The following is a 13603-nucleotide window of genomic DNA, read 5'->3' on the forward strand; positions in this document are numbered from 1 at the left end:
TCATTAGACAACCCATAGCCTCTTAAGTGGTTTAATCGAAGCACCACCGCTCTGCTGGAGGAACACATAAAGTGTAGAAGTATTTATGTATGTGACAACTTTTGGGTGTCCATTCATATAAACAGTATACTGTACATCGGCATATATATCCTGTTTCAGATGATTTACTTATTCATTCATGAATACAGTCGGATCAGCCGTCAACACACTTTGTGTGCTAAAGGCTGTGTTTACAGCTTTATATCCTGTTTGATGCCTCTACTGCAGGCAGTCTAGGAGCTGGATCCATCCCTCAATGCAGCTATAGCCCAAGGTCTTTAGAGATCGGGGGATGCTTTAAACAGCGAAACACAGTACATCATTAGGGTTTCTGTCAAAAAACAACATCTGGGAGAGGGGAAGCATATTGGCTGTGTACTTGATATTTCCAAAATGATAGATGTGACCCTGAAAAACTAGAAACTGGGAATTCGGTCAGAGCGTTTCTCATCATGATGAATATGACTCGAGTTTTCATTTCATTTAAAGACGTTCCGTTTTCATTCCTTCTGCTGGACCAAATCACAACATATGGCCACTCCAACGGAAACAGAGCACATGACAAACAGGAAAAGGCAATAAAAGCTAATTAAATGAGCTACTCTAATGAGAAATCGCTCTACATGCTTTGCATATTGTTTAATTACATTTTTCTTATTGTATGCCGAACAATGACAGAACCTGATGAGGACATTCAATCGTGGAAATATGTATTCATGTCTCAGATGCTCTGCAGAACTGTGAATGTCCTTCAAGTGTTCTTTGTGTTAGAAATACAATAGGATGCTTAAAACAACTCTTGGGAACATTGTGACATTGCTTTAACCAATCACGCAGAGTCTGAAAGACACTGTCGAGCAATTATTCAAACTTGATACAATGAAAATTTAAAACTCATACTGATGATTTCAACAATACGCCAGAACCTATAAAAAGCATCTAGCCCTAAAAAATGGCGGAGAGTTGTCACTGTTTAAAAAGGCCTTTTATTTGGCATTTTTATTGATGGGAAAGTGAAAATGGCTTCAAATAAATATTTACAATCATGTTTCTGGAAGGTAGAAAATTACAACAGCCACTTAATGTTTTTGAGGAAACAAACAGACGGTGGCCCTGACTGATGTAAATAGATTTTTATATAACTATTTAACTACTGAGTTACATAAAATAGGCTTTGTAAAGACTCCAGAATAAATTACATCTATTTGCTTTTTCTTGACAGTGTCCTTGCAATGTTAAAAATGTCAGATATGCTCAGGATAATGGTTTCCTATCATTGCAGAGATCTATTGATCGTAGTAGCTACATTATATTGATTTACAAATTCATAGTTTCACCATTGCCATGTAGGCTATTTCAATGTCAATATACAGAGCAGTCATAACTTACAATGTAACGGAATTACAGTAACATTTCATCCCCAAATGACTGCAAATGGGTCAGTCTCTAACTGCATCCATCAAGAAATTAAGACAGATTTACACGAGTGTCTATCTGTCAAATGAGAACATCTAGGAAAGCATAAAATGATCTCTGACCAAATCTTAAGCCATGGTCCTATGACCATGGTCATATCATACAGCCTTTTATTATTTATTTTATCTATAAGATCCATTAATTATATATGTACGTTTTATGACCCTTAGAATTAAGGGACCTTCTTTCTGCTGTGCCTCTAATAAAGTGAGACAACCATTTTGAGCAAAAGTCATCAAGTCGAATTGCAGTGTTTAAGTAATCCTACAAACTACAGACCATCTTTGCCAAGGCCATACTTCACCCCAGTGTTTCAACTGTGTGACTGGAAAGCCCCTTTGAATTGGGTAAATGGCAGCTTTAATGAACAACATTTGCAAAGCTCCTGGCGCCTGAGCTTATCAGTTATTAGCCCTTGAGTAATAGAAGTCGCTCTGAATTGAGGCACATGCTAATTTTCTCTGGTGGTGGCTCTTTTCTCTGCAGCAAAATAGGGTTCGGGCACCAGGCTAAGTGAAAGGACCTCTCTGCCCAGATGGCTGTCAAAGTCCAATTTTGCATTTGATTGAATGCTCTGGCAGTTCAACTGGAGACTTGGCATTTATTGCATTCCGCACATTCGATATGACTAAGCTTGCCTGAAGACACCTGCAGGAATTTGTAAACTGAGAGCAAATTTACACTGCGGATTATGACCCGTGACATGTAGCCTAATGCAATCTGTCTGTGCCGTATGGGTTAAGGAAAAAAATACACCACAATCCAACAGAAGCTTGTTAAAGAGAACACATGCATTTGGCAAGGTTATGTTTATAAAGTAAATATAGTCAAACTACGATCACTCGCACTGAGCATCTATATTCAAGTCCAAAAACCACATTCGAGCCGTGCACAACAGAGTCATCTTTAAATTTTAGCTTAAGTTAATTAATAGGTAACGCTGGCACTTTGATTGCATATCCCAGGAAATTTTGATATTGTGCTATTGGTCAACAATAGCATGAACAATGAGTGCGGTGTTCCTACTGTAATTACAAAGGCATTTGAGCCTTGTAAAAGGAAAGAAGAAACGATGGATCAAGAAAATAGGCGACAAAGGGAGGGAGGGAGGGAGGGAGGGAGAGCGAGGGGGGAGAGAGTATAACATTAGAGCACTGGGTCTGCATAATGAGACGCCTCCTCACCTTTTATCGGAGATTCTCTCTACTGTCTCCCAGCCCTGCATGAATTATTTTATAGAGAATAATACGGCACATCTACAGAGGCCTCCCAACAGCTCTCCGCATGATTTCTCATAAACCCGCCTATTTTTGGAGACTGCACAGCTCAGAATAATCCATGGTTAGGCCTTGGTTGACATGGCACATTCATCAATAATTTCCCCTGCTGACGAAAGAGTGGGCCTGCGGCGGGTGCACGTCGAACATTTTCAGAAAAGATCCAAAAGTATGATGCCTTCTAACTCCCAATGAGGTTATTTGTAAGGCTTACCTTAAATGTGATCTATACTGCAATAAACCCCAAAAATACTGCAAAAATTTTAAACCGAGAAAATGGTTAAAACCAAGCCTGCACAGAAACCTTTTTACAAAAAACAAAAAGGTCTGCAGATTCCATCTGGGCAAAACCTAGACTCATATTGTGGTTTATTTTTTCATGGTTTATTTTCTGTACTCAAATCATGCTGTTGTTAATCTTTGTCTAGGCTGAGAATGTCATGATCAAAGTTTCTGTTTATTCAGGGAATGCAAATAAATGATTATCCAGTTGTATATACAATACTTTCAGATCATTTATAAATTCTACCATCACCAGACTAAAATAACTTATTTTAAACCACAAAGTCACCATTTACTCCTAGTGTTGACATCTTATATGACCACATTGAATCTGCATAAACTCTGATGTGTCACCGACAAGGGTCAAAAAAATTGTTGGCTATATCCGCTTAAAAATACATTTTAAATGACAATACTGATCACATGAGACAAATGTTAATACCATGTGTAAACATGCTAAATATGAATCCAGAAATAGCTGTGAAATTAAATGTGGCACTACACTGACATGTAACAAGTATGCTGTTAGTGAGCGACCCCCCACAGCGCTGCAGAGGATGGAAACGTTCTGTGGCCAGGAGCTTGTCTGATCTCATAAGCCACAAATACCATGAGGTCATGTAGCCACTGGAAGCAGCCAATGATCACAGACAGCTGTCTCATAAAAAAGCTCATAGGCAATTACTAAAGCGTGTTACAAAAGCAATCAAATAAATCGTATCCGCTGTTATTCTGCAACAACACTAATCTGTCATTTTAGTTTATATATGGTATAAATTTGCTGTGCATTACATAATATATTCCAATAAAATACCTTTTTGAACCATTTTGAAAACTGAGAACAAATCAAATGCCAGGTAAGGTCTATATATTTAACTGGGATTTGATAAAAATCATTTGAAGGGCCAGGCATAGCCAACTGAAGAGCCTTACTGTTTCATGTCATACCAACAACATCGAACCTAGGCTTTGAACCGTTCACGAAAGGGATGTTCATAAAATTGAATCCATTTTTATCTCAGTACACTGCCCTTTCACTTCTAAAAATCTTTAAAAACCTACAATTCCACCTTTATTAATTTAATATGAACCACACAGATATGGTATACAGATCACTAAAACATGCTGTAGGGCGTACCTATAATGCCGCGTGTCTCTAAGTGCTCTGTTGCTTGGGATTCTCTCACTTTCTCTTTGATTGAAGGCATACAGACTGTAGGGGTCTTGGCCCGGCTTCCATCTGTGAGCGCTGAGGTAGCTTTTCTCTTCAAACTCTTCCAGCAGGTCATCCCACTCAGCATCTGAAATCTAGAGCATAACGGAAACACAGCAATTGAGATCTCAGATTTAGTGTAATTGTTAAGTCTTGCCATATCCAATCCATAAAATTACTGTAGGTCAAATTATTTTTAGGATGTTCTTTCTTAAATGATTATTAAACTAAAGGGCACTGAGAATCATACAAAAATACCCTAATAGTCCTTCTTGCACCATACTGTGCTTTGGCATAATCAATTTTGTTTCTGCTAAACTGGAAGTTTGCAATATGAAATAAATTTGATGAGAATATTGTTAAAAATGAACAGACAATGAAAATATACAAGCCATTATAGAACAAGCAGTAGTCTGATGATTACTATTACGGACCAATTACTATGATCGTGACACTTAAATCAAAGTAATCACTCGCTGTTTGTTCATATGACATGTGTTAGATTAGTTTATGCACAGCCCGAAATAGGTTTACAGACAACTAAGAAATATAAGACAATACAGTATAGCATCATTTACAATTAAACCTACAATCTCTGCAACAAGATGCAATTTCAACTGTGAAACCCAAGCCTTTCTTGTGGGAATGTTCATTAGGTGGAAAGACACATTCACTGAACTAAAGAGTGTGAAAAAGTAAACAAAGTTGCCGTAGGCAATATTCCCAATTATCATGAGCAAGTTATTAATATTTCAGTGTTTGGCAGCACAATCACACATGAGTAACAAAGCGAGCTGCAGTCACACATATTGAGGGCCGAACACACTATATTTTGGAACCCATAAGGCCATATCAATCATAATTTAATAAACCTCCACATTCTGCACCGACAGCAGCTTGAGAGTTTCCACTTTTTCCCACTTATTATTTTCTTGTGCTTTTTTGCTGATGTAAGACCATTAAGGGGGATGGAGGCTGTTGGTTATAGTTGGGGCTGGTGATTACCCATGCCAGCAGGTTGCTAGTTTTTCCCCAGATGCCTGTATGAATGCTGACTGATGATGATGCACCCTTTTCCCTGCATTGCCTAATGCGGCAACAGCTCTCCAAGGAAATAACTACTATGGGTTTTGTATTTGTGCCGAGAACAACAATAGAGTGTTGTTACTATGAAAAACCATCATATACTGTATCATTAACCTATGTGCATGACGGTTGGTTGCAGATTCAAAGTTACTGCTAATTATAGGGCTGTGCAAAAATACCGATACAGCGAACTATTGCAATATTTTTTTAATGATACTGTATCGATAGTCCAACCTCTACTATCGATACATTTTTTTCAATCACGTTTTACCGTCATATACTGTACATACGGCCATTGTCTCAAGCATGAACGAGTTACATGGGGAATTTTATTGGTTTTAATTGAAACTATAATCGTGTCTAATGGTATGTGATGGATTCTATTGGTGGGATGTTAAAAAATACTCCAGGTGGTCCACAGCAAGCTTTTTTCTTTTTACATTTTTTATTTTAAAAAGTATTGCAATATGTATTGTATCGAAATATATTGCAATATGATATGTATCGTATCGCAAGGCCCTTTCCAATACAATACTAATTAGGCGGAATATGTTTACCTTTTGGTGGATTTTTTGAGCTTTAATATAAAAATATGAGCTATACCGACAGACAAATAAAGAAATAAGGATACCTGCTCAGTCCTTGGAATTGCCAAAATAAATAAATGCAACTAAAGAGTTATTTTTTGGAAAGTTCCCATTTGGAGGCACTTCAAGATACTTTACACTTTCAATTTTGTATTATAACAACAACATAATATTGAGCAATTAGCTTGTAATTCTGGAGTGAATGGACTTCGGGGCATTGTAAACACGCCGAGTTAAAATGTACCTGGAAGCGCACACACTCTTTTACAGCATTGCGTGTGTGGTCGGGATGTCATGGCCCGCTGCTTTACAACAGCCGCAACAGCATCTTTACAGCAAGTAATAGAGGTGGGTAACTGCACGTCTATTTCTTTAGACTGGCCTTTCAATTCAGCCTGCCAAGGTACAAACATAATAGGGCTTCCCAGTCTATCTGTATCAGAAAATATTAGTGATTTCTTTTAATTATTGGTTTCCTGAAACTGTAATTCAGGGTGATATTGGAACAGATATACACGTTATGTTCTTCATCCATTTTAAATTTGTAAGGTGACATGACTGTCCTCCAGGCTGAGACAAAAGGTGGGAGTGGGAGTAATATGTAACATCATTGTCAGTCTAGACACTTTGAATTGATGATGATTCACTGCCAAAAGTAACTCTTTTAATTATTAAGCATACTGCCATAGAAACAGAATTTAATTAGCGCATGAAAAAAGATGACAGGTTCAGAATCAATGTATCAAATTTCCTATCTGCTAAACACAATTTTATGCGATTCCCCATCAAAAGGCAACGATTGCACACCCACCCTCTCGCTCCCTGCTGAAATCATTAGCTCCTTGATGCTCCACAGTCACTGATCAGGGCATTTGAGCTGTGCCACGTTTGGGGCTCAGTGTTTCCCCAGATCCCACAGAGCTCAGCCTTCTAATGAGAGGAGGTAGACAGACTGAGGAAGTGGTAATTGGATCCTCCCTGTCCTGTCGTCTGTATGAGCGGTTGTGTGTGTCTGTGCGGTTGTATGTGTGTCCTTTTTTAGAGACTACTACTCCACCAAAGCCTCAGCCCTCCTGCAATGCACAAAACCACACATATACAAGAGCAGGCAAACTTTCGTGAGGCCTTTTAAAACCCTGTTTCTATTTAGGCGAGCTAAACACGCCGTCTGCGGTTGCAGGAGTCATGCACGACTGTAAAATCGTTTTGTGGTATTGCAATAAAATGATTCACTCCAAAGTGCTGTCAGAAATCATGTGCTTGCAAATGATGAGTAAATGGAACTCCATCTGGCCAGTCTAACACTGCGACACCAGTGACACACAGCCACCGTGAATATAACCCACAAGAACACTGTACGCTTGTGTAATCTGTATTGTGGGACACACCTGCCATGAATCATGGTAATAGCAGATGTCACGGGTGATATCTCAGTCCTCCCTTGCCATTATAAAGATAATGCATCACTCTGCTGATGGGGGAGTATCTTCCCGTCGAAATCTGAGTGAGATGTCAACACCGTTTGATAAATGGTTTGAATACACTGGCCACTGTGACACACATTGCGTTCACCTCGGCGGCAGCCCTGTTACACATTCCTGTCAGGGTTATTACAGAAAATAGATATTGGAGCAAAAAGCAAACTGAAAACATGATGTTCAACACGGAATACTAAAGACATTTTTCTCCCAGAGCTTAGTTGGGGAGCTGGGGAAAAAATCACTCGTCAGTTTTCAAAACTGTTTACATATTTTTGCTGTTTTACACTCTCACCAAGGAGTAAAAAGGAGATAAAAAAAACAGAGATGAAAAAGTAAAATCTAAATTAGATGATCCAATCATTGATAGTCAGTGAATGTTGTGAATTAAAATTCTAAGAAAACTTCATCATTGTCTCCATACAGAGTTTTCACATTTCCATCCATTCCGATATAGTGTTGCTTGGTGTTGTGCGCCATATTTCATGTTTCATACCCCATTACCCTCATATTCTGTTGTCATATACCAGCAGCTGTTTGAATGAAAAATTGACTTTACCAAATACTTATAAAACTTCACTGGACCTTCATATACAAAAACAGGAGTTCCAGTAATGTATTGCAACAGATTGTCATCATCTCACTTTATGAGATTTTTAATATCCATGACCTTGTGTTCTCTTGGTCAATAAAGATTTTGCACAATAGTGACTTTACAGCATAACATGATTTAACGAGTGCTGCCTCCAGAAGAAAATCCACTCTAGGTCCTCAGAACTAAAAAAAACGATCAATTATTGTTTTAACTACTAGTTATAGCTTTTCTTTTAATACGAAACGTTATGAATACGTTTCACGAGCAAATAAAGACGAGTGTCAAAAAACTACGTTTGTGGAAAAAAGATTGTCTAAATACATGTTGTTTCGTCTCTGTCACTTACTGTAAGGGAAAAATGGGCTACGTTTATCAGTCAGAATAAGTTCTAAATAAGTTGAGAAACAAATCGGCACATTACTATGTTTTACTCTCCTCACAAGAAAAGAAAACACTCGGGTTAAGACAGTTTCGTCCTTTATTATGGGCTAAGCATTTGTAAAAGTGACGCGCCTATGTCTCTGTAGGCAAAAGCAGATATTAGAACTCCCTGACAGGTCTTGGAAACCAATAAAACACATAAAATTGGTTATGAACATAAGCCTTGACTGCTACTAAACAACATCAAGGTGCATCACTCACCTCTTTCACTTGCGGTTCTTCGTTTCTTTGGTCAGGTAGTATTTTCCGACTATTCAGCAATATGAAATACAATAAAGCGGCTATCCAAAACAGCGCCGCGAGAGCTAAAGTGAGCTTTCGAGAAAGCCTCTTCATTTTTAAACGGCGGTTAACGCTTCATTTTCCTCCCGACAGTTTGAAAAGCACTCGCTCCTCTTCTGTCAGTGGACGCACGGCGAATTATCCCTGCGCGCCGCGCTCGCGCACTGCCCCTCTCGCCTATCCAGGATTGGGTTTGTTGCTCTCGTGCTCGCAGCGCTGACTTGCTGAGAAGGCGAGTGACGCTTGATTAATATCATCCCGTACACCCGCTGAGGTTCAGACAAAATGTGAATGAGTTTAGCACCACCTACCGCGGAACTGCGCTTATACGGATGTGCCTTTGTTAAGATCGAGTCCAGTCCCGCTCCGTTATTTGTGAGATGGGCATACAGTTGAGGGTTTGTCCGAAGATAAAAAATGTGTGTCCTGCCTTTTTTAATACGGTTATTGTTACTTGTATACGCGTTTATTGCTGTTTTAACGGGTTTCTCAAGTGTTGGGTTAAAATAATGAGTAGCCTTCATCAGAAAAATACACATGAAGTTCACGTGGGACTTGGAATTCACTACATTGAAAATGTTGCAAAACCACACGTTTTACAGATGTAACACAATTTGAATCAACTTGTAACAATTTGAAAACAATACATCTGAGTTTTGTTAAATCACAGTTAAACACTACATTGGTATGTTTTAACAGATTTCTCCAGTGTTTAGTTTCCTGAATTATGGATAGATCAAATATTAACTATTTTAAACATTAAATATGTGGGTGATAAGCGCAAGGTTAAATGTAAATTCAGTGTGAAGTCTAGCCAGAATTTTGACTTCCTGATCAAGCTTGCACCTTATTCCAGCCAAAAACTATACCCACTTAAAAAAGAAAGGACTTTCTAACAAACATGGGACCATCAGTTTGTTTTTATCTTATGCAACATGTAGGGATGGCTACATCTGAAATACCATCACATTAATTCATAAGTGATCTTCATGCAGATGTGTCTGTGAAGGCCAACTATACTGTATAATAACTATTAATTTGTAACTGAGGTGTCTATTGCAAATGACTGCATTGCAAGCAACTAAATCATTCACTGTAAGCCTAAAGAACATGCTTAAACAATATAGGACTGTATGAAGTACCTGTAGCGTCTCAAAGTCATCCTTGTTAGCGTCTGCTGAAGCATGACAGATATATCAAAGCACATAGTTGGTTTCCTCTTCAGTTTCGGGGCCTGAGGGAGCACATTAGCATAGTTCTAATTAGCTCTCATGCCATATGCCAAAGGTTGAATATGCAGCGGAAGGAATATTTTCACAGAAACCTGAAAAGCTGTGTTAGTTATACTACCCACTCTTAAATTTATAGCACATTCACTAACATAGTGAAAAATGATCACGACACACGAGCTCAGTGTTGTTAATGCTAGCTTACGGGTGTTAAAATGCTACAGAGAACCGTGTGTGTACTACTATTTGTTTCTCTATTTTGCATTAAATCCCTCATCCAATTTAAAACAAGCGTCGGCATAAAAAACTAGCGAGGCATCTTATGGTACTTATGGGAAATATTATGATTCTGATGAAGCGGGATGGAGGGGAAGGGGTTTATGATCTGTTGGTTATATGGATTTATGACTCTGTATATGGTGCTTTGCAGCATCTTGATAAGCACATGAAAAAAACAAGCTTATACTTGTCTCCTGTTCCAAGATCCTGGTTAACGAATGTTTGATGGATTGTATAGAAACCATGCCATCTACTGAGAAAACTTTTCACTCAATGATATTGATATAGTGGTAATTTTGTGCCAATTTTGTCTTGTTTTGAGCTTGACTGTCTCTGGTCACCCTTCACTTTCATTATTTGGTAAACAACATCCTTCATGTCCTTGCATGGTCTCCAAAAGAAAACAAATCTATGTTGACCAATTTTAAGGGTGAACTATCCTTTAATTGATATTAGAAACTGATAGCCGTGATATTTGTAAAGACTCCTTTGTTTTAAAAGCTCCATTGAACAGCTTAACAAAAAAGAGGCAAATGCCACGTGCACTCTCAAAAAAAGCCGTAAAAATAGGGCACAATATACTGTATTAATATGAAGGAATTTTCCGTGTTCATTTTTACAGTTGTTTTACCTGTATTTTACATTTTGCACTGCATTCATTTGCATTTTAGCATTAACGGAAATGTCCGTAAAATAAAGGAAAATGTACTGGTCATTTTCTGCCAGTACTTTATCTGTTTTTTTACAGGATTTTTTTTAGTGTGGCATTTTAACAGGCACGCGAACATGTCAGAAGAGCTGGTTACCCTGGCATTCACGAGACAGATAAATTAGAGGTAAAGAGCATAGACCAAGGATAATGTTACATGGACAGGTCTGTTCTACAAGGCAATCAGCCAGGAGTGAAATGAGAGCGAAACAGTCCCTAAAACCAATTACCTTAGCGTGACTGAAAGGGAAACAATAGACTAAGAGGGTGCAGATAGCTAGAAATTTCATTTTGCTTTGTCTAATGGGTCGATAACACAGGATGGCTGAAAAGCAGCCAGCAGGAGCATGAAAAGAAGAAGAACGTCTGAGAGGATAATTTAGGCTACCTTCAAGTGTCTGCGGCTGAGCTGCTGCACAGTAAAAAAACATATATATTATTATACAATTATGGGTATAGATGCTGCAGTTCTTGGTAACGATTGCGCAAAAGTGCCACCGCAGCTATAGATGGTGAAAGCAGAAAGGCATGTGATGAAGCAGTGCTGAGTTTTTTGGCTGCTGGAAAGGCAAAGCGGAGGCAGTGCTGTGGGAGCAGGGACTTAGTCAGATTCCACAAGTGCAAGATGAATCTTGTCTGGCGAACTGTGAAGATCGCAAAAAAAGCTGACTTTAACAGAGTAAATGGCAGAGGGTGAGGAATCCAAGCATGTTTGTTCAGACACAGTGAATGTGGAGAGCTTAATAAGGACATGCTTTCACACCATCACAGTCTGCCTGGTGAGTTCCAACAATTAGTGCAGAACCAGGGAGGGCACGAAAGCGCTGACGAATTTTCATTATTTTTAACTTTTCTTTCTTGAAAGTGAACAGTTAAGCTTGTTTTCTAACTCAGTACAAATGGAATTAGATTGTGGTTAAGCCTTAAAGGGATAGATCACCCAAGAATGAACATTCTTTCATCACTTACTCACCCTCGTGTCATTCAAAACCTGTATTTTGTGTAACACACCAACAACTTTGGGGCACCATTGCTTTCCATTATATGGACACAAAACCACTGAGACATTTTTCGAAATATCTTCTTCTGTGTTCCTCACAACAAAGAGTCATATACAGGTTTTGAACGACTTGAGAGTGACTAAATTATGACAGAATTATCATTTTTTTAATCATTATCATCTTTTGAACTTCATCACAGAAAGTTTAATATGTAAATACTTGGCTGAGGTCAATTTCATTTTTTTAAGCGAAGGTCAAATTAAAAATTAATTTGAATGAAAATGAAGTTTTTACACTCACTAGAAGGTTGTATAGAAAAAATATTTTCTTGTATTGACAGTTACACAGTAACAACAATAGTTCACCCAAAAATGACCAATAAATTATTTACTCACCTTCTTTCATTCCAAAACCCATTTGTAAAGCCATTAACTTGTGAACTCAATGACTTAATGATCTGGTCACAGCAGTCCCTAACAGGTCAAGATAAACATTCCTAAATATATACTGTATATTATACATCATAACACAGTTTGATCACTTACTTTCTGTGTTGTCCAGATTTTTCTGTGATGTTGTGCAATACGCCTTTGAAATTATATTTGATGTATAATTTTGATGATTAAATTTGTTTGTGTGCAACACAGAGAGCAGAAGGGTGCTTCTTGGTTTGATCTCAGCTATTATTCAGAACATAAAGGATTTGTCTCAAGCGGCAGACAAATAAGTTCTTATAATTTTCACTATTCTAGTGTCAAGTTCCTTGGCACAATGTTAATACCTCCGTATAGGGTGAATGTGCTGGATTCTATTGCATGGTGAAATGTATGATAATAAATTGAGCTGGATTGGCACAGTCATTAATCAGAAGCACAGCACCTACTCTCAGCGGAGAGAGATGAAGCACTTTTGTAAGTAATGGAGGAGCTGCCAGTATGGAAGATGGGAGGCTTTTAAGCCAGCCTTCCCTACATGCTCAGCAAAGATCAACAGGAAAGCAAATATATCCGTAAGAGAAAACAATTTCACCCAATTTTATGAAAAAAGTTTTTTGTGACATGCACTCTTTACAAGTACTTCATCAATGACTACATTTCAATTATTTTAACAAGATGATGATGAACTGAATCACATTGTACAACTTAAAATGAAAACCTCTCAAAACCTTCAGTCCTGAAAATTTTAGGAGAGGCTATTATTGTGGACCCAATACAATGATTTGACAAATGTTTTTGTCTTCTTTGAAAAAGATTGTCCTTTTATTAAAAAGCCATCAATGTGCATTTTACCTGTCTGTGGCCTCTGATGTCACAGCTTAGGGACGTCACTATAGAAAAGGACTTGTCAGCATCATCCTAAAGCTCCAGAACAAAATAAGATGAGAATTTTTTTGCAATGCCCTACATTTCTTATCAATAATGTACATTGAATGCAATAGGTCACGCTGAATAAACGTCGCTGCCAAGTATATAAATGTATTTTTTCATACCACCAGCAACATTGCAATCAAATTAGAATTTCGAATTGTTTCTAGGTTGTAATGTACACTTTGTTTCATACATGAAAAATTAATGAGCAGTCAGAGAATATACGCCCAGTGGTTGTCGTTAAGATATAAAACTGATTTTT

The 13603-nt window shown here is 38.0% G+C and overlaps 1 protein-coding gene and 1 long non-coding RNA gene across 4 annotated transcripts in view; both read right to left on the reverse strand.

The window, feature by feature from the left end:
- Positions 1–9016, reverse strand: part of galnt14 (UDP-N-acetyl-alpha-D-galactosamine:polypeptide N-acetylgalactosaminyltransferase 14 (GalNAc-T14)) — a 28185-nt gene extending 19169 nt beyond the window's left edge. Inside the window, exons 1-2 of one of the 2 annotated variants that reach the window (XM_057353485.1) lie at positions 8676–9016; positions 4213–4382 (exon numbers count right to left, since the gene is read on the reverse strand). In XM_057353485.1, coding sequence (XP_057209468.1) covers positions 4213–4382; positions 8676–8810 — 305 coding nt within the window. In that variant the 5' untranslated portion in view covers positions 8811–9016. The remainder of the gene's footprint in view (positions 1–4212; positions 4383–8675) is intronic. The other variant, XM_057353484.1, reaches the window with a different exon arrangement.
- An 882-nt stretch (positions 9017–9898) lies between these two features.
- The window catches only part of LOC130565988 (uncharacterized), a 36831-nt gene continuing 33126 nt past the window's right edge, over positions 9899–13603 (reverse strand). Inside the window, exons 5-6 of one of the 2 annotated variants that reach the window (XR_008964423.1) lie at positions 13264–13329; positions 9899–9990 (exon numbers count right to left, since the gene is read on the reverse strand). This is a non-coding gene — a long non-coding RNA (uncharacterized LOC130565988). Of the gene's footprint in view, positions 9991–13263; positions 13336–13603 lie in introns of both variants that reach the window. The other variant, XR_008964422.1, reaches the window with a different exon arrangement.

The sequence above is a fragment of the Triplophysa rosa genome, linkage group LG15 (genome assembly GCF_024868665.1).
Source record: "Triplophysa rosa linkage group LG15, Trosa_1v2, whole genome shotgun sequence".
Lineage (NCBI taxonomy): Eukaryota > Metazoa > Chordata > Actinopteri > Cypriniformes > Nemacheilidae > Triplophysa > Triplophysa rosa.